The sequence below is a fragment of the Phyllobates terribilis genome, unplaced genomic scaffold, assembly GCF_046119375.1.
Source record: "Phyllobates terribilis strain yellow unplaced genomic scaffold, ASM4611937v1 Scaffold_86__1_contigs__length_6382490, whole genome shotgun sequence".
Taxonomy (NCBI): Eukaryota; Metazoa; Chordata; class Amphibia; order Anura; family Dendrobatidae; genus Phyllobates; species Phyllobates terribilis.
The window spans coordinates 757926-780470 of NW_027362846.1; the positions used below are offsets into that span (position 1 = coordinate 757926).

At 42.7% G+C, this 22545-nt stretch overlaps 1 protein-coding gene across 1 annotated transcript in view; it reads right to left on the reverse strand.

Annotated features, from left to right (window-relative positions):
• Nucleotides 1–13553: 13553 nt before the first annotated feature.
• The window catches only part of LOC141197690 (uncharacterized), a 270083-nt gene continuing 261091 nt past the window's right edge, over nt 13554–22545 (reverse strand). Inside the window, exons 3-8 of the mRNA XM_073662779.1 lie at nt 22309–22454; nt 22000–22179; nt 21793–21916; nt 21611–21708; nt 21322–21412; nt 13554–14842 (exon numbers count right to left, since the gene is read on the reverse strand). Of these exons, the coding sequence (XP_073518880.1) occupies nt 13554–14842; nt 21322–21412; nt 21611–21708; nt 21793–21916; nt 22000–22179; nt 22309–22386 (1860 nt within the window). The 5' untranslated portion in view covers nt 22387–22454. The remainder of the gene's footprint in view (nt 14843–21321; nt 21413–21610; nt 21709–21792; nt 21917–21999; nt 22180–22308; nt 22455–22545) is intronic.

The window sequence follows — 22545 nt, forward strand, 5'->3', positions numbered from 1 at the left end:
CCTAACTATGGCATACAAAGCCATCCACAACCTGTCTCCTCCATACATCTGTGATTTAGTTTCCCGGTACTTACCTGCACGCAACCTCCAATCCTCACAAGATCTCCTTCTCTACTCCCCTCTTATCTCCTCTTCCCACAATCGCATACAAGATTTCTCCCGGGCATTCCCCCTACTCTGGAACTCTCTACCCCAACATATCAGACTCTCGCCTACCATGGAAGCCTTCAAAAGAAACATGAAGACCTACCTCTTCCGACAAGCCTAAAACCTGCAGTAACCACCACCCACCACATTACTGCATGACCTCCTCTACTCCCACCCATCCCTTGTAGACTGTGAGCCCTCGCGGGCAGGGTCCTTTCTCCTCCTGTACCAGTCGCTGACTCGTTTTGTTAAGATTATGTAAATGTTTTTGCTATGTATATCCCTATCACATGTAAAAGCGCCATGGAATAAATGGTGCTATAATAATAAATAATAATAAGGGGCACAATGGGGGCATTACACTGTGTGGGGGCATCATTCATACTGCATAAGGGGCATAATGGGGGCATTACACTGTGTGGGGGCATCATACATACTGCATAAGGGGCATAATGGGGGCATTACACTGTGTGGGGGCATCATACATCCTGCATAAGGGGCATAATGGGGGCTTTACACTGTGTGGGGGGCATCATACATCCTGCATAAGGGGCATAATGGGGGCATTACATTGTGTGGGGGGTATCATACATCCTGCATAAGGGGCATAATGGGGGCATTACACTGTGGGGGGCATCATACATCCTGCACAAGGGGCATAATGGGGGCATCATACATCCTGCATAAGGGACATTACAGTGTGTGGGGGCATCATACATACTGCATAAGGGACATAATGGGGGCATTACACTGTTTGGGGTCATCAAACATCCTGCATAAGGGGCATAATGGGGGCATTACACTGTGTGGGGGGCATCATACATCCTGCATAAGGGGCTGTGTGGGGGCATTACACTGTGTGGGGGCATCATACATCCTGCATAAGGGGCATTACACTGTGTGGGGGCATCATACATCCTGCATAAGGGGCATAATGGGGGCATTACACTGTGTGGGGGGCATCATACATACTGCATAAGGGGCATAATGGGGGCATTACACTGTGTGGGGGCAACATACATCCTGCATAAGGGGCATAATGGGGGCATTACACTGTGGGGGGCATCATACATACTGCATAAGGGGCATAATGGGGGCATTACACTGTGTGGGGGCATCATACATCCTGCATAAGGGGCATAATGGGGGCATTACACTGTGTGGGTGCATCATACATCCTGTATAAGGGGCATAATGGGGGCATTACACTGTGGGGCCAGTAAAGGGGTCCTGTACTATGAGAACAATACGTTTCCTCCCTTCCTGTCTCCATAGTTGGGTCGTATGTATCTATTACAGGAAACAGAACAAAAACCTTATGATTGTCATAAAGGGGCAACACAAGACCCCAAAAGAGTCTCCGTGCTGAGGGGGTTAATGCCCCCTGCGCCCAGTAATGGGGTCTCCACATAACTCCACCTGCAGAGCCGCCACCACATATATGGCTGCTCTGTGCGCACAGGACCTGTGATGAGGTCACAGGAGGGGAGGAGTCAGGGGTCACATGATCAGGGGCCTCAGTGGATGCAGGACTCTGCTGTGCTGGTTGTCATGGTGCTGGATGAGCTGAAGTTTATGTGTGGGGTCAGGAGGGGTTTACAGGGGGGATGTAGCAGAGCCGCGTGTGTACGAGGTGTACGGAGCGGAGCCGTGTGTGTACGAGGTGTACGGAGCAGAGCCGCGTGTGTACGAGGTGTACGGAGCAGAGCCGCGTGTGTATGAGGTGTACGGAGCGGAGCCGCGTGTGTACGAGGTGTACGGAGCAGAGCCGCATGTGTACAAGGTGTACGGAGCAGAGCCGTGTGTGTACGAGGTGTACGGAGCAGAGCCGTGTGTGTACGAGGTGTACGGAGGGGAGCCGCACATGTACGAGGTGTACGGAGCGGAGCCGCGCGTGTACGAGGTGTGCGGAGCAGAGCCATGTGTGTACGAGGTGTACGGAGCAGAGCCGGGTGTGTGCGAGGTGTACGGAGCAGAGCCGTGTGTGTACGAGGTGTACGGAGCAGAGCCGCGTGTGTACGAGGTGTACGGAGCAGAGCCGCGTGTGTACGAGGTGTACGGAGCGGAGCCGCGTGTGTACGAGGTGTACGAAGCGGAGCCGCGTGTGTACGAGGTGTACGGAGCGGAGCCGCGTGTGTACGAGGTGTACGGAGCAGAGCCGCGTGTGTACGAGGTGTACGGAGCGGAGCCGCGTGTGTACGAGGTGTACGAAGCGGAGCCGCGTGTGTACGAGGTGTACGGAGCGGAGCCGCGTGTGTACGAGGTGTACGGAGCGGAGCCGCGTGTGTACGAGGTGTACGGAGCGGAGCCGCGTGTGTACGAGGTGTACGGAGCGGAGCCGCGTGTGTACGAGGTGTACGGAGCGGAGCCGCGTGTGTACGAGGTGTACGGAGCGGAGCCGCGTGTGTACGAGGTGTACGGAGCGGAGCCGCGTGTGTACGAGGCGTACGGAGCGGAGCCGTGTGTACGAGGCGTACGGAGCAGAGCCGTGCGTGTGTACGAGGCGTACGGAGCAGAGCCGTGCGTGTGTACGAGGCGTACGGAGCGGAGCCGTGCGTGTGTACGAGGCGTACGGAGCAGAGCCGTGCGTGTGTACGAGGCGTACGGAGCAGAGCCGTGCGTGTGTACGAGGTGTACGGAACGGAGCCGTGCGTGTGTACGAGGTGTACGGAGCAGAGCCGCGTGTGTACGAGGTGTACGGAGCAGAGCCGCGTGTGTACGAGGTGTACGGAGCAGAGCCGCATGTGTACGAGGTGTACGAAGCGGAGCCGTGTGTGTACGAAGCGGAGCCGCGTGTGTACGAGGCGTACGGAGCGGAGCCGCGTGTGTACGAGGCGTACGGAGCGGAGCCGCGTGTGTACGAGGAGTACGGAGCGGAGCCGCGTGTGTACGAGGTGTACGGAGCGGAGCCGCGTGTGTACGAGACGTACGGAGCAGAGCCGCGTGTGTACGAGGCGTACGGAGCGAAGCCACGTGTGTACGAGGCGTACGGAGCGAAGCCGCGTGTGTACGAGGCGTACGGAGCGGAGCCGCGTGTGTACGAGGCATACGGAGCGGAGCCGCGTGTGTACGAGGCGTATGGAGCGGAGTCGCGTGTGTACGAGGTGTTCGGAGCGGAGAAATCCTATCCACTATGCTGTAACACCTTGCCAAACCTGCAGCTGCTCTGACCATGAGCACATACCCTAACAGTTCCCATACCATACATAGCAGCAGCTTTTGTTTTGGCCAAAAGATTTTGTAAGCCGCCGCCACGACAAGGAGACTCTTCTGGCAGGGCCCTACTCTACTCTAACCTATTAAACATTTCTTAAAATATCCAGTACTCTATCTAGGTATATTTTTATTTATTTTTCTTTAAGGGAATGTGTCGCATACATTTTTTCATATAATATCACATACAAAGGGACAAAAACCGTCACACCATGGCCGGACTACATATTACCACCACATAGTGACCAAATAATACCACATACAAAGAATACCGACACACCATGAGTAGACCATATATTGACCGAATAATACTACATACAAGGAACAAATACCACCACACCATGACCAGACCACATATTACCACCACATAGTGACCAAATAATACTACATACAAGGAACATAGAATTAAACCTCATATTCTTGTTTATGCATATTTGTATCCCACCCTGTATATAAACTGTTTATTGCAGGAAATTTGTGTGAAAACCACCGATGTTAGGAAATATACCCACATCTGATCTGGTGCAAAGCATAATATCCTGGCAAAGGATCATAGAGCTGCAGATATATCAAGCATTATCAATCATATCAACGGGAGGCAAATAGATGCATCATTGTAAAACAGACGAAAACAAGTATGTACAAAACACTGGTGAGATTACTGTGGAACATTGCAATGGTGAATCAGATTAGATGGAATTTACAAATCCTGCTATCCAGGAGTTGGATGTATAACAGATCAATTGCAATGGGATACGTCTGCATAGAGTCTGATGCAAAACTTGATTGTGAGGCTATAGGTATAGCAAGCATTTCTATCTGTATCAATGAAAAACAGATTGTCATGGAAATATTGAAAATCTTTTCTTCTCCCCTGTCATAGATATTAAGAAGTCTCTCTCTCAGACTCCTCTTCCCTCCTTCCCTATAGTAATTGTCCACGGGAGAAGAGCTGACACTTTGGCCAGTGGCCTCTATGCAAGTTAACACACACATGAGAAGGGCCTTGTAAGCTAATGCTGGCCCAAAAGGTGCTACCAAACCCAATTAACACAGGCTTGTGATAGATATACCGCTAACTGAGAAGGTTGTATTTCCAGTGCTTCGAAGGGAATGTAGCAAAGGCCTGCAGACAGCCCAAAGCCGATACAGAATAGGGAATAACTAAAGTTCCATATGTCCGATAATAGTGGAGCCTATATTTTGGGTGGCAGGGTCAGCTAAGGAACAATATGGATATTTTCCCGTCGCTGTAAGCCCCTCTGGGGAGCTGTGGCACAAAAGTAGCAAAATAGCAGATGGCAGCTATATCGTGTGTGGTCTCTGGAGAAAGGTAAAATCATAACGGAAAATATGGTATCACTTTCGGGCCTCTACGATCAACCCACGATAAGTTATTGCAAAAAAAAGATATCTAATAAAAATATGAAGGCTGGAGACTAGCCCCCGTGATGTCATCACAGGGGGTATATGGGCAGGTCTCACTTAGGCATAAAAGAATCCACAGAGGATGGATCAGCACTTATGTTGGAAGTTACATATTTTGTGTAGCACGGGTCACATTCGCTGAACGGCATCGGGAGTGCTTCCCTCCACCTATACTGAGTCATCTCTGCGAACTGTATAGAGTAAGTTGAGAATTGGAAGACACATTACTGTAATGTGTTGCCTGACAAAGGTTTTCTATAGAGTGTGGTGTCCACTTTATGAGATGTTACTATCCCTGTCAGCAAAATATCCAGAAATGGAGTGGAAATCAAAGGTTCACTGACAGTGAATTTTAAATTTAAGGAATAAGAATTCAAATACAAAACAAATTGTGACACTAACTGGGGGTCACCTCTCCATACCAAAAGTACATCATCAGCATATCTACCAAACAAATAAATGTGCTAAAAAAATGGATTATCATCAGAAAAAATGTAGATTTCTTCCCACCACGACATGTACAGAAAAGCCAAAGATGGTGAGAATTTGGAGCCCATGGGGGCTCCAAGTACTTGTAAATAATATTTAGAATCAAACATAAAATTGTTGTGGGACAACAAATATTTTATGTTATAATGAACCTTTTTAAATTCACAGAATATCCACTATATTTATTTAAATGGTGTTGAACAGCAATGATGGCCAATGCGTGAGGGATGGAGGAATACAGGTTGACAACATTACTGGTGACAAACCTATATTCTTCCTGCCACACAAACCTGTCAAAAACCCTCAGGACAGACGTAGTATCTTTCACATAGCCTGGTGTTTGAATAACCAGAGGATACAAATGTTCACCAGCCATTGGCTTAAATTCTCATTCAATGAACCCATACCCGAGATAATAGGGCGAAGGGTGGGGGGGAGATACCCTTGTGTGTTTTGGGGAGCCCATGAAAAATGGGATAATCAGGTAACAGACAGCGCTGAATTTTGTTATTAAACACCGACAAATAAATGCCTTCCTCCAGAATAGTGGACAGCATTGTTTTATACAAATTGGTAGGATTCATAGAGAGCACCGGAGCAGATTTCATATATCAACAGTTCTAATAGCACATACTCCGGGGCATCAAAACATTTTGTGTATATACATAATACTGATCTCACACATTTTTCTTTCTTTGGTCTTGAAAAAGTTAATTATCCGGTAAGGGGTGGAAACAGACAGAAACCCCTTAATATGCGTGAAGCCTTCTGGATCTGACGTGTAAATACTAAATACCCTTCGGGTAATGAATTTCCGCAATGACCTGTTTTACATCTATTGATGAAATTCATACTGGTTTATTCCCAGCAGACATCTATATGGTGACATTCCAGGTTTTCTGAATTTATTTTGTGTTTTTCCGGTTATTATTTGCCGGTGTACTTATTTGCCTTTCTGTATATTGCGCTATCATCGCTGATTCATCTTCGCAGAACGCACATAAATGATGCAAATATCTTATAGATTTTTCAGCAATGACGGAGTATTTCCATTCAATGTTCTGCAGCTTATTTATCTTCCATTTCTCATATATTTATTTTTGTCAGTTTTTTCGCAATATAATCCAATGATTTGTTTTTCGTTGATACAGATAGAAATTCCCGCTACATCCACAGCTTCACAATTCAGTTCTGCATCAGATATTTGTTTTTGTGAGTTTTATTATAATGTAATTACCTGTTTTTCGTTGATACAGATAGAAATGCTTGCTCCATCTATAGCCTCACGATCAGGTTCTCCATCAGACTCTATGCAGACGTCTCCCATTGCCATTGATCTGTTATACATCCAGCTCTTGGATATCATGGATTTGTACGCTCCATCTAATCTGATTCGCCATTACAATGCTCCACAGTAATCTGATTCGCCATTACAATGCTCCACAATAATCTGATTCGCCATTACAATGCTCCACAGTAATCTGATTCGCCATTACAATGCTCCACAGTAATCTGATTCGCCATTACAATGCTCCACAGTAATCTCACCAGTGTTCTGTACTTGTTCTTGTCTGTTTTACAATGATGCATCTATTTGCCTCCCGTTGATATGACAGATAATGCTCGGTATATCTGCGGCTCTATGATCCTTTGCCAGGATATTATACTTTGCACCAGATCAGATGCGGGTGGATTTCCTTGTAAATCTTCTACTATGTAATCAGTTTTGATTTGCATATTTTTTTCCCCTTTATATGTTCATTGTTATAGGTTTATAGTTTCTCCATATTGGTTATTGTGCATATTATTTTATATTATATTTTTACGTGTCAGATCGATAAGAACAATATTTCTATTCACAATTTAGACACTGATGCGTTTTATCTGTTTATTGGACATTGTTATTGCGATGCTCTATACTGAATCTATCATCCATCTCATGCATACATGTTCCTGTCCCTCTATAATCAGTATATCCTCCCACCTTCCGGTGCTATAGTTGATGGCATTTGCGATGTTCTGACCCTGTGATCTCACACCTGTATACTTAATCCCGGTGTTGTGTTCCTATATGGGATAATCCCTGGCAGCTAACACCGGTGGTCTTCACACAAATGTCCTGCAATAAACAGTTTATATACAGAGGGGGATACGGATATGCATGAATAAGAGTATGAGGTCTAATTCTATCTTATTTTTCACCATCATGGTGTTTTGCATTTCTGGCTTGTTGTGTGACGCTTGCAATGATCATCTTGTCTGTATTTGATCTCGTTGCCTTCAATGTGAACTGTGGCCGGGATTTTCTTCACACCTTTTGCATGTCTAATTGATTTCTCATTTCGTGTCATGTGTCTCCATTGTGCCTGTATATATATATATATATGACTTCATTGTCCTTTTCTCATCTGCTATAACTAAGGACACAACCCTAGCGCCAGAAGCGCATAAGAATTTTACATTTTTTGTTTTTTTTTTAAATGATCCAATACATTTTTCTCATATTTTTCCTGTTGGAGTGCTGATTTTCTCCTTTTCGTTTTCTTCATATGTCTGTGCTCACCAGCGGGACCGGCGCCCTCCAGTGGACTATCTTCACCCTGTTTGGATTCAGCGTTGCAGCTCCCTAACCCTCCCTCCTGTTTCTTCACAATATTGTAACACGTATCCTAGGCCTCGATGTTCCCCATACAAACTTGCTGTTAGAATTGTTGAGACGGGAGAAAAAGGTCTGAGGAACGCAGACCGTAACGGTCTGAAATATATAAAGAAGATCTGGTAAAATGTCCATTTTGATCACACTAATACGACCAAACCAGGACAAAGGTTTCAAGTTATAATTCATTCGATTTTTAACCATTTGTTCAAGGATGGGGGATATAATTTAAAATATACAGATCATCCAAGTTCCCCAGAATTTGTATACCCAGGTACTTAATTGTGTCTTTCTGCCACTTAAAGGGGAAATTAGAAATTAGTTATTGTGTCAGTTCAGGGTTAAAAGTTATGTTCATGGCCTCTGTTTTAGAGTAGTTGACTTTAAAATTGCTTACATGGCCGAGTTATAATTCCTTTATTACAGAGAGAAATGAGATCACTGGGTTTGAAACATAGAGCAACAGCTCATCTGCGCATAGAGCTAGTTTATAGTGATGTGAGTCTATAGTAACTCCACTAATATCTGGATTTGTATGTAATGCTACCGCGAAATGTTCCATCACCAATGTGTATATGAGAGGTGATAAGGGACAATCTTGTCTCGTCCCCTTTTTAATAGAAAATGTGTCAGATAGTAGGCCGTTTACCCTATCGCTTTAGGGTCAGTGTAGAAGGATAGAATTTTAGATAACAAGAAAGAGTCCAACCTAATTTGTGGTAGGGTGCTCTTCAAGAAAGACCAATGCACTGTGTTGAACGCTTCTTTAGTGTAGGCAGAAACAAGGCACATTGGGATCCCCTGTTTATTGCATGTGAAATTAACAATGTTTTATTTGTATTATCACGAGCTTCTCTGCCCTGATCGTTGCTAACAATTGAGGGTAGACAGTGGGAGAGCCGTGTTGTAATCACTTTAGAGAATATTTTGACGTCTACATTATTTAATGATATTGGAAGAATATTAGGGCAGGCATTTAGTTCTTTTCCAGGCTTTGATGAAACCATTATATGAGCCTTAAGTGATTGGGGGGCAAAACGGGGAGTCTTCTGAGATATTATTGAGCACTTTGGCTAAAAATGGTAATAACAGAGGTGCAAACATGTTACAAAATCTATTATTGAATCCATCTGGCCCAGGGCTCTTCCCGATAGGGAATGATTTATTGGCCTCTCATATCTCCTGTTCAGTGAAAGCTTTGTCTAGTATCTCCTGCTCAGGGGTCTGTAAGGAAGGAACGGCAGTGTCCATAATATATTTATAAATTTTTGTTTCAAGAATATTAGGCGGCATGTCGTGGTGTTGTCCATGAATATTATATAGCGAGCTACAATGGCAACAAAATGCTTCCGCTATGTCAGTGGGGCTATGAATTTATAGTCTTGGTGATCCTTTTATTTTGGATACATATGTCCTTTGCATTGCAGGATGTAACCTCCTTGTCAATGAGAGACCACATTTATCTGTGAATTCATACGAGAACCTTCACATGTGATCTTGGCATTTTGTATACGTTTGATCTAGTAAAGACCTTCCCTCATTTCTTTTTTTCAATCAGATCATTTTTATTTAACAAAACAAAGAAAGACCAATATTTTGTTTTTTTTTAAATAAACTTTGTGACCAAAAAAATAAAAAGAAAGAAAAACCAGTAAACAATACAAGAACCGGTTTACAATGATATAAATCCCAATATCGCTCTATAGTACAATGTTTTGGAATAGTAATTTTACATTTGTACATAAATATCTGAATACTTCCGGACGGCTTATTTTTTTCCCTATTGGGACATCAAAAGAAAAAGAATATATCTAAGAAGGGGCAATTGTGTGGACTGAGACAATTATTATTAGCTGACACCTTAGGTATAAGGATATAAATTCCTGGTTTACTATAAGGAAATGTACAAATGGTCCAGTATAGTATTTCTGAGAAGGTTTTCTGAAGCAATACCTGGGGTAATTAACCATTGCTCCCATATGTGTATAGATTTCTTGAGAGCGTTCCTTTAATATAAGATCCCCTTTCCAAGCATAGAGTGTTATTTATCCTGGATTTTAGTTCTGTTATCGTTGGGGGAGAATTGTCTATCCAATGTAGTGCCAACAAGTTTCTGGCTTGGAATAATATTCTTGAGCTAGCTATTGCCATATGGGAGTCTGGATCTACGTCCTCTCCCAGGAGTCCTAGGATACAGATTTTAGGTTCCAACTGAAGTTGTATCCCAAATACAGATAGTACAAGAGCGATCACCCCATTCCAGTAGTCGCCAATATTTACACATTCCCACATCATATGTATCAGGTGGGCGTCATTTTGATCACATCTAAGACATGCGTCATCCGTTTGTATTTCAATTTTAAATAAAATACTTGGGGATCTATATACCCTATGAATCAGAAGAATTCGGGACAATCTTTGTGACTCCGACAATGAAAGTTTCGGTGTCATTTCAGTATTTTCCCCCATTGCTCCTCAGATAAGGGACCCACATCCTCCTCCCATTTTGTCTTAACTATCAAAGGATATTTATCCAACTATAGGGCCAGTAACTGCCTATAAATAAGGGATATTAGACCTTTTGTATCCACTGCTGTAGCAATGGTACAGTTCTGCTCAAAAGTTTACATACCCCAGCAGAATTAACATCCTCACCTGTGACCTGTTTGCTTGTAATCAGTGTGTGTGCACTGACATTTCTGGATTGTGAGTCATGGGGAAAGCAAAAGAATTTTCAACGGATCTATGGAAAAAGGTAGTTGAACTGTATAACACAGCAAAGGTAGACGAACAAAGATTTCAGCCACAACGGCAAGGAAAATTGTTCTGGATGCAAAGAAAAACCCACAAATAACATCATCTGAAATTCAGGACTCTCTGAAAACTAGCGGTGTGGCTGTTTCAAGATGCACAATAAGGAGGCACGTGAAGAAAAATGGGCTGCATGGATGAGTCGTCAGAAGAAAGCCATTACTGCGCAAATGCCACAAAGTATCTCACCTAGAATACGCCAAAGAAGCCTCAAAACTTCTGGAACAAGGCAATTTGGAGTGATGAGACCAAAATTTAACTTTTTGGCCACAACCATAAACGTTACATTTGGAGAGAGGTCAACAAGGCCTATGATGAAAGGAACACCTTTCCTACTGTAAAGCACAGAGGTGGATCGCTGATGTTTTGGGGATGTGTGAACTACAAAGGCACAGGAAACTTGGTAAAAGTTGAAGGAAAGATGAATGCAGCACGTTATCAGCAAATACTGAAGATAAATTTTCACTCATCAGCCCGGAAGCTGCACATGGGATGTACTTGGACGTTTCAACATGACAACCATCCAAAACACAAGGCCAAGTCGACCTGTCATTGGCTACAGCAGAACAAAGTGAAGGTTCTGGAGTGGCCATATCAGTCTACTGACCTCAATATCATTGAGTCACTCTGGGGAGATCTCAAGCGCGCAATTCATGCTAGACAGCCCAAGAATTTACAGGAACTGCAGGCTTTTTGCCAAGAAGAATGGGCAGCTTTACCATCTGAGGAAATAAAAAACCTCATCCACAACTACCACAAAAGACTTCAAGCTGTCATTGATGTTAAAGGGGGCAATACACGGTATTAAGAACTGGGGTATGTGAACTTTTGATCAGGGTCATTTGGATGTTTTTGGTTGTCATTAAGATTTAAAAAAGAGAAAACACAGTAGTTTGACAATAAATGGCTTCATCCAACCAATAGCCATGAGTGGAGAAAAAGTTTTTTTGTTATCATTCATATTCTCTGAGACAAGGCCAAGAAAGCAAAAATTCTGCCGGGGTATGTAAACTTTTGTGCACAACTGTATCTAATTATATGCTTAAAGAAATAAGTAATCATCTGAAAACTGTCTCTCTCATCATGGAAGACTAGATTCATTTCAGGAGCTCATATGATTGGCAGGTTCCTTTTCCATCTGGCTGCATCACCATCAAGTTCCTGATCCACTGAACGCCTTCTGCGACGTGCTGGAACTCTCTGTGGCAATGGTGGAGCAGGTGGCCAGTCAGATATATGGAATGTCCAGGACATCACAAATAGGTCTCATGTTGCTTGGATCTTTGAAAATTTACAGCTAGAATGGGTAGCCCCAGGAGTACATCAGGCCATTTTCCCAGAGGGCATCAAGTAGTGGTTTCAATACCCTTCTTTTAGCAAGTGTCATTCAGGATAGATATGTGAGCAATTATATGCGTTTTCCATTGAAATCACCAGGACCCAACTCCTCTGCTTTCCTCACAATGGCCTCTTTTACATTGAAAAAATGTATGCGACAGGTAATGTCCCTTGGACGCTCAGGATCTGGGCCATGATTGCCTAATGTACGGTGCGCCTTATAAATCTCCACCTCCTTATCAATAGGATCACCAAGGATATTATTGAATAATGATCGCAGTGTTGGCATAATCGCTTGTGCATTGATGCTTTCAGGTATACCCCTTATCCAGATATTATTGTGATTTTCTTGATCATCAACCATATTAAACAGATGGTTTATTTACTGCCTGTGAAGATCCAGTGTTAGTTTCTGAGCATTTTGATGGCCTCTAACCTGGACGACATTATCCTCTAATCTCTGTACCTTGTCAGTAAGCTGTGACAGGATAGAAGTGAGGGGACGTGTTTCAGTATTGTATGTGGTCTCCAGCCTCTGAATATATTGCTCCATATCTTCTTTAGTAGGGATAGATACAATCTGATATACAAATAAGTTATGTTGTTCCCCACATCAGAATAACCTGTGGCTGGGAGGTAAATGTCCCTGTGAAGCAAGCACTGCACAGTGGGGGCTTTGGTGAGCGTACAGGGAGATTTGTGGAGCTGTTTTCTTGTGAGGCCGACATTAAGAGAGAAATTGCTGCAGGACTTACAGGCTGGAGCTGTCTGGCATCATGAGGGTTTAGACTGCTTTTTTTCCATGCTGAGGTGAGGCAGTAATAGCTCCGGAGCAGGAAGATAAGACCTTCCATAAGAAACGCGGCATACCAGGCATGCTGACAGAGGTGGAGGACCTCAGACTAACCTCTGATCTCTTCTTTCTTTCCCATATCGAAAGTCATGTTGGAGGCTGTAAATTGCTTATAATTCCCCCAGGAACACAGTCTGACGAGAGTGCTTTCAATGTGTGCATTCTCTTGGTGCTATGTCCAGGCTATGTCCCTCCTGTTGATGTTCAATACATCCAAAGGCGAGGACAGTGAAGGCGGCGTTGATTGGGCACAGAGCTTGTGTGATGTAACAACTTTATGTGAGCCCCGGGAAAGCAAGTTGTGACACCAATGGAACAGTGCCAGAACGGGAGGTGCGTATGAGTGTTTTTATTTTAACAAGGCCAAACATGAGGAATGAGAAGGAGTTGTCCTAGTAGTGAACAACCCCTTTATGAAGATACAATTTTCGGTTAAAACATTTCCAACATTCTGAACATGAAAAAGATTTCTCCCCAGTATGAGTTCTCTGGTGACCAAGAAGAGATTATTTATTCACAAAACATCTCCCACATTTTGAACATGGAAAAGGCTTCTCAGCTATGTGGGTTCTCTGGTGTTTAACCAAATCGGATTTCTGGTCAAACATTTTCCACATTCTAAGCTGGAAAAAGGGGCTTTTTCTCTGTGTGAGTTCCCTGATGTTTGATAAGACTTGATTTCTCTGTAAAACATTTCCCACATTCTGAACAGGAAAAGGGCTTCTTCCCTGTGTGGGTTCTTAGGTGTATAACAACATTTGATTTCTGGTTAAAACATTTCCCACATTCTGAACAGGAAAAAGGCTTCTTCCCTGTGTGAGTTCTCTGGTGGATAACAAGATGAGCTTTCAGTTTAAAATATTTCCCACATTCTGAACATGAAAAAGGTTTCTCCCCTGTGTGTATTCTCTGGTGCTTAACAAAATCTGATTTCTGATTAAAACATTTCCCACATTCTGAACAGGAAAAAGGCTTCTCCCCTGTGTGAATTCTCTGGTGGTTAATAAGATGTGCTTTCCGGTTAAAACATTTCTGATTAAAACACTTCCCACAGTCTGAACAGGAAAATGGCTTCTCCCCTGTGTGAGTATTCTGATGTTTCATAAGACTTGATTTCTCTGTAAAACATTTCCCACATTCTGAACATGAAAAAGGCTTCTCCCCTGTGTGAATTCTCTGGTGGTTATTAAGATGCGCTTTCCGGTTAAAACATTTCCCACATTCTGAACATGAAAAAGGCTTCTCCCCTGTGTGAGTTCTCTGGTGAGTAACAAAATCTAATTTCTGATTAAAACATTTCCCACAATCTGAACAGGAAAATGGCTTCTCCCCTGTGTGAGTATTCTGATGTTTCATAAAATTTGATTTCTGGTTAAAACATTTCCCACATTCTGAACAGGAAAAAGGCTTCTCCCCTGTGTGAGTTCTCTGGTGGCAATCAAGATGCGCTTTCCGGTTAAAACATTTCCCACATTCTAAACATGAAAAAGGCTTCTCCCCTGTGTGAATTCTCTGGTGAGAAACAAGATCTGATATCTGGTTAAAACATTTCCCACACTTGGAACAAGAAAATCTATTCTCCGCTGTGTGAATTTTTTGATATTTAAGGAAAGATTTTTCGAGGGGAAAACTTTTTCTAGGTTCTGAAAGTGAAAATGGCTTCTTTGCTTTAGAAGCAGTTTGTTTTTTAATGCTTATTTTGTGACTTTGATTTTCCTTAGTAATTGATAATGAATCAGAAGACAGGATCTGTTTCAAAGGATCAGATGATAGATCTTTGCTGTGAAGGGATGATGTTATATCTGTAGTAATGGCATTCACTTCAGTTGTATCCTGTGGGATCTCGAGATCATCTGATTTAAAAATTGAAGTTGTCAGCTGTCCCTCTGCTCTCCTGGTATAATCATCTGCTAAGAAAAAAAACAATTATTAATTTTAAATAAAATATCTTTAAAATTTATATTTTTGAACATTTCTACAAACACTCCTTAAAATGCATGTTCTTTAAAAAATTACATTATTCACCAAGACAATGACAGTTCATAGTCTAATAAAGGCTCTTGAAAAGCAACATGGCTTCCATAAACCCATCCAGCAATATCCGCTCTCCCAAAGTCAAATCTCCCCCTCGCTTCTGAGCCTTGCAGTGTGACCAAACCATACTCAGCATCCATGTATTTGGAATTACTATTGTGAGAAGAACCCACTTAATTTACGGTGTGTGTCTCCTGGAGCACAATCTGAGCACTATGTGTTGGGTAATAAAATGACACATTTGCAATTTTCACTCTCCAACATGCACTTCTTGATAATTTCCAGAAAGTGGCTGTGGAATCAAAATAGTCACTTTTGCTATAGACTGAAAAGCTCTGGAGAGGGACAGAAGCGCATACAAAATAGGGCAATTCCGCCTGGTTAGGGATAGGTTATAATGGATGATAGCACTAACCTAAGGCTGTTGTGTGTAGGCACAACACCTATAAGAACATAAAAAGCCGCTGCTGCTGCCCCGTGGCTGGAGGAAAGGTTCTTCCAGAGGTATAATGGTAAAAATGGAAGCTGACACGTTTAGGCGGGCTGGGCTCCGGAAATGAAAAGCCTTGGGATTCCAATACGGTTTGTATTAATACCAACACATTTTCTGTCATAAAAACCAAGCCTCTTGGTTTTATACAGGTGCATCTCACTAAATTAGAATATCATCAAAAAGTTAATTTATTTCAGTTCTTCAATACAAAAAGTGAAACTCATAGTATATAGAGTCATTACAAATAGAGTGATCTATTTCAAGTGTTTATTTCTGTTAATGTTGATGACTATGGCTTACAGCCAATGAAAACACAAAAGTCATTATCTCAGTAAATTAGAATACTTTATAGCACCAGCTTGAAAAATGATTTTAAAATCCGAAATGTTGACCTAATGAAATGTATGTTCAGTAAATGCACTCAATACTTGGTTGGGGCTCCTTTTGCATCAATTACTGCATCAATGTGGCGTGGCATGGAGGCAATCAGCCTGTGGCACTGCTGAGGTGTTATGGAAGGCCAGGTGGCTTTGATAACAGACTTCAGCTCGTCTCCATTGTTGGGTCTGGTGTCTCTCGTCTTCCTCTTGACAATACCCCATTGATTCTTTATGGGGTTAAGGTCAGGCGAGTTTGCTGGCCAATCAAGCACCGTGATACTGTTGTTTTTAAACCAGGTATTGGTACTTTTGGCAGTGTGGACAGGTGCCAAGTCCTGCTGGAGAATGAAATTTCCATCTCCAAAAAGCTTGTCTGCAGAGGAAAGCATGAAGTGCTGTAAAATGTCCTGGTAGACGGCTGCGCTGACTTTGGTCTTGATAAAACACATTGAACCTACACCAGCAGAAGAGATGGCTCCCCAACCATCACTGACTTCACACTAGACCTCAAGCAGCTTGGATAGTGGCCTGTCCACTCTTCCTCCAGACTCTAGGATCTTGATTTCCAAAAGAAATGCAAAATTGAGGACTTCTGGTTCCAGCGCTGGTAATGTAGGGAGGATGACTCCTGAGCTCCCGGCACCTCCACAGACCTTACTAAAGTACCGGCTACAAATAGCGGCGATAGGCTCCGTAACCAGGCAAGTCAGGAAGACTGAACGGTGGGGCACGCGTCCCACCTACATGGAATGATATCTACTGCGCAGCAATGCCAAAAACAAGACAGCCCGCGCTTTCAGGGAGGTGTCATGGTGCTGGTACATGCAGACGCTCGCGCCACTGCAGAGGAAAGCAGGCTGGAGACGCACATGAACACTGGCACCGATGCTAACAGAGACACCCAGGTACTGAGATTGGACTATAAGAGACTGGCCTCGGAGGTGGCCTATAAACTATTACCTGAGATATTACATACCTTGAAATAATCAGTGACACAGGCACTGCAGGCAATGCAGGAACAGCTACATGAGGCCACTGAGTAAATAAACAGAATAGAAACAAGGATATCTGCAATAGAGGACGATGCGCACACTGATCAAGAGAGTCTGGCTAGACTTACAAGAGAAAATGTTGTATTGAGAGACTGAATAGACAACCTGAAGAACAGATCCAGAAGGAGTAATCTCGGAATAGTGGGACTGCCAGAGACATTCCCCTATGAAGAGCTGAAAAAACTCTGTGAAATAGACATACCCAAAGCACCGGACATCACAACAGGACGCAAATCTGAAAGGGTGCACCGCATTGGTCCACCAGGAAATATGGAGAAAGGGGACAATAAAAGACCAAGACAAGTAATAGTAAAGTATCTTGATTTTTCTGATAAAAATGACATTATACAGAAATATCGCCGCCTCAGACAGCCCCTGTTGGTCCGAGGGGTAAAACTTCCACTATTTGAAGACTTTTCAGCTGAAGTAACCAGACAACGCAGATCCTTTGCTTTAATCTTTTCAGTCTTATTTAGCAAAAATATACGTTTTCAATTAAGATATCCAGCAATTCTTCATATAAGACTGTGGGATGGATCCTCCAGACCCTTCACAGATCCGAAAGCAGCGGAAGCGTTCATGGATAACATCTTGAATCTACAACAACAGGACAGCCCCTATGCACGAAGAACAGATCCTAGAGAGTCGCAAGGAACACCTGAAGAAGACATCGGGTGATCACCCCCCTCCTCATCAAATTCACTGAGAAAGCAGAGGCAAGACAGGAGATCAAAAACCCCATGAAAAGAAAGAACTGTTGGGACAGTGAGTAAAAGCACTCTTGGGGAAAGATATGGGAGTCTACTCAGGACGTTGATTATATAAGACTCTGTGATATTCCTCACATATACCCTCCAAGTGTCTCACCACCTTGCCTCATCCAGATCTTGGTCACTCCCCAGTAATATCCATTAAGGGCTAACTGGTAGGAGGGTACTGAATGTTTTGTATTTTCATGTAATATGTTGGACGAGTCTGGGGGAGGGGGGGGGAGACAATAATAAGGGTATAATTTGAAAAGAGGGGCTATAGGAACAATCTGAAAGGAAAATGTGGCAAAAAAAAGGGGGTGATAGATAAATAAATAAAATGATACAGGAGGTGCCGTGGTGAGGGAGATTTGACCAGGAAGAAGTGAAGTCAAAGAAGCTTAAAATACTGTATATAAGCTTAGGGTCATTTATTAACATGGTCATCAAGTTTGGTTCATGTTTAGAGTTTAAAAAAGCCAAGTTTTGTTTGTAGGGATCTATAATAAAATACAATCCTGGAGCGGTTCATCTACACACGTTATCTCACTTGAACAGTTGCAGCTGAAAGCAGGGAAAGGGGGAGAAAAGGGAAAAAATGGGGGAGAAAAACCAGACAGTGGGGGAAAAGGTAACCCAAAAAAATGTTGGAAAAAATTATGAGAATAATTTCATGGAATGTTAAAAGGATACGCTCTCCGCAAGAGCGTATGATGATTCTTTGTCACCTGAAACGCCTGAAGCCAGATGTAGCTCTACTCCAAGAAACCCATTTAGAAAAAAAAGATTTCCGGAGAATGAAAAAAATGTGGGTGGGTAAAGTTTTCGGGGCATCATCGGTTGATAAGAAAGCAGGGGTGCTCACATTAATGAATAAAAATATAAATGGGCAGATGAGTGAAACTTATGTGGGAGAAGACGGTAGACTTCATATTCTGTCATTACCTGTAGGGGAGAAACGTATAGCTTATACAATGTCTATGCACCAAATACAAATAATAAAATCTTCTTCCATCAACTGGAGAAAACGGTAATAGCAGACCTGGGCACAAATAGAATAATGGGAGGTGCTCTAAGTTAGGTGGTCAATGTTGAGGAGGACAGGAAGAACTATCAAAAGGCGACCAAAACCGCCAAAAGACAGGATAGAGTTTTACCCATTTTGTTTGTCTACGGGGTTAGGTGATGCATGGAGACTACTACACCCTCAGAATAGGGAGTCCACTCACTATTCGCATGCGTGTGGCTCGCTATCCAGAATAGATTATTTTCTCATATCGGCAAACATACTAAGAAGGGTAGAGGATACCCAGATGCAAAACATAGTAATATCTGATCATGCATTGATACTGTTAGATATAGCTGATACACGCCAAAAGGTTCAGATTTTTTATGGAGATACTCCTCCTTATTGAAAGATGATGAAGGCTTCACCCTAAGAGTAAAGGATTAGTGGTCAGATTTTCTAATAGATAACGAAGAGAATAGGGAAAATAATAAATGACTATGGGAAATGGTAAAAGCAGTAACAAGAGGCAGAATAATGTCATATGTCTGTGGCAAAAAAAGAAACACTCAAAAAAAATTTGAGGAGGCCTCTGAGAAACTTAGAGATGCCTACACCAAATTTCAAACCAGTATGAATAAACATAACAGGGAAAAGTGGTTGAAGGAACAAAGATCGTGTGGGTGGAAAAAAGGGAACAATTATACCAACGGGATCTCGAAATTAACTTATCCAAATATGGAAATAAATCAGGGAAAATGATGGCGAATCTGGTGAGAAATAAGTACAAGGTTCCCAATGTTTGAAGGACTCGAAGGGTAACATCCCAGGAAAATAACAGAAAGACTAGGATCCTTTTACAGAGATCTGTATAGCAACACCTCTACTGAAAAGTTTGGAAATAGCACTTTACTAGAAAGGGTTAAACTACCAAAACTGACAGATGAGTTTAAACAACACCTAAACGCCAAAATCACACTAGAAGAGAAAATAACCACCATCAAAAAACTCCACAACAGCAAAGCACAAGGCTCAGATGAATACACAAGTGAATTCTACAAAACGCTAATAGAAGACATAGCCCCTCTTTTAACAGATCTATTTAATGACATACTGGAGGGAAAAGGAATGATTAATTCAAGCGTCATGGCCTATATCAAATTATTACATAAACCAGGAAAAGACCCAATGGGCCCTGGGCTCATACAGACCGATTTCTCTCAGAAATGTTGACAAAATACTCTCCAAGATAATGGCAGATAGATTGGCCACCATCATGCCAAAGCTAATATCACGCACACAGTCAGGTTTCATCAAGGGTAGACCGGCCACGATAAACATTAGAAAAGTACTATTGACACTTGACAAGATAAATTTTAACCCAAGGACGAGAGAAACACCAGCTTTACCTGCAATAGATGCTGAAAAAGCTTTTGACAATGTAAGATGGGATTGGATGTATATAGTGTTGAGAGGAATGTCTTTTGTAGGCCCCTTCTATGAATATATACGCACCATATACTCATCTCCGAAGGCACGGGTATACAGTACAGACCAAAAGTTTGGACACACCTTCTCTAAATTTAAACATTTTTCTGTATTTTCATGACTATGAAAATTGTACATTCACACTGAAGGCATCAAAACTATGAATTAACACATGTGGAATTATATACATAACAAAAAAGTGTGAAACAACTGAAAATATGTCTTATATTCTAGGTTCTTCAAAGTAGCCACCTTTTGCTTTGATGACTGCTTTGCACACTCTTGGCATTCTCTTGATGAGCTTCAAGAGGTAGTCACCGGAAATGGTTTTCACTTCACAGGTGTGCTCTGTCAGGTTTAATAAGTGAAATTTCTTGCCTTATAAATGTGCTTGGGACAATCAGATGTGTTGTGCAGAAGTCTGGTAGATACACAGCTGATAGTCCTACTGAATTGACTGTTAGAATTTGTATTATGGCAAGAAAAAAGCAGCTAAGTAAAGAAAAACGAGTGGCCATCATTACTTTAAAAAACAAAGGTCAGTCAGTCTGAAAAATTTGGAAAACTTTGAAAGTGTCCCCAAGTGCAGTTGCAAAAACCATCAAGCGCTACAAAGAGACTGGCTCACATGAGGACCGCCCCAGGAAAGGAAGACCAAGAGTCACCTCTGCTTCTGAGGATAAGTTTATCCAAGTCACCAGCCTTGGAAATCGCAGGTTAACAGCAGCTCAGATTAGAGACCAGGTCAATGCCACACAGCGTTCTAGCAGCCGACACATCTCTTCAACAACTGTTAAGAGGAGACTTTGTGCAGCAGGCCTTCATGGTAAAATAGCTGCTAGGAAACCACTGCTAAGGACAAGCAACAAGCAGAAGAGACTTGTTTGGGCTAAAGAACACAAGGAATGGACATTAGACCAGTGGAAATCTGTGCTTTGGTCTAATGAGTCCAAATTTGAGATCCCAGGGGGAGGTGGATCTTCCTGGTTGCAAGTTCTATAGAAAAGGGTTTTCAATACCCAAAGTCATTTCAACAGTTTTGGGTGGAGGAGAATGTTGTGATCTAGAGGCAAAATGGAGATCACACGATTGTGATAAGGTCGGACTACACTACTGATAAAGCAACCACAGCCGGTGACTGAGAAGAATCAATGACTTCTCTGTATTTAGTGGTCACTACTCACCTGGCCAGCCATATGTAGGAATCTCCTCTTTACACCACTCAACACCCCTCACATATGTCTCTGTAGTATTAATATGGGTCAGATCTTCACCCTGAAACAAATATCGTAAAAGTCACAGACAGATGGAGAAGTCCCATCTATGATCAGCTCTAATCCTGCCATCTCCACCGTTCTCATTACACAAGTATAAAACATATAATACTGGTGGATAAAACAAGACTGAGCACAAGACCTTCACAGCCGTCTACACATCATAGGGGAGATCTCATGACACCTTCTCTCCATCTACCTGATGATCCTGAGGAGCATTGGGATCTTCTTGTTTACAGTCCTGTCGAAGAAGAGGACGGGGACATCTCTCTGGTGTTGTCCTCTTACTGGATAGAACTGGAGGAAAGAAAATTCATGGACTGAATTCGTTCTTTACATACAGATAATTATAGGCCGTGTGTATTTAGTCCTGTCTATTACCTGGTGATGTGAGGGGCTGGGGAACCTCCATCATGACGTCCTTGTACAGATCTTTGTGTCCTTCTAAATACTCCCACTCCTCCATGGAGAAATAGACAGCGACATCCTGACACCTTATAAGAACCTGACACATACAATGATACCATCATCCCCCCGATCCCTTCATAGCGTTACTGTATAATGTCCCAGCATTCCCAGCAGTGTCACCTCTCCAGTCAGCAGCTCAATCATCTTGTAGGCGAGTTCTAGGATCTTCTGGTCACTGATGTCCTCATGTATCAGGGGGTGAGGTGGAGGCCCTGTGATTGGGCTCAGGGGTCTTCCCCGTCCCTCAGACACAGGGGCCTGACAGCGCTCACTAGAGGTCTTCTTCACTACTGTGTAATCCTGGTTATGGAGAGACACATTAATACATCTCACTCTAGACATTTCCAGAGTCCTCACCTCTCCAGTTCTGTCCATCTGTTATTCCCATAGATAAGAATGATGTAATGTAACGTCATCAGAATCTCTCACCTCTCCAGTAAGCCGGAAGAGGATCTCTAGGGTGAGGTGTAACATCCTCTCCACCATCTTGTCTCTGTCCATATCCATCCTTGATGGATAAAATCAGGAAAATTCTCTTATATAGAAGATCTTCACTGATCTGATATTGTAGAGACCTGAATGAGAAGATGAGCCGATGTAACATCATAAAAATCCTGTGTAATTGTAACATCCCTGGTGGCGTGCTTGCATAGTGCACCACCTCCC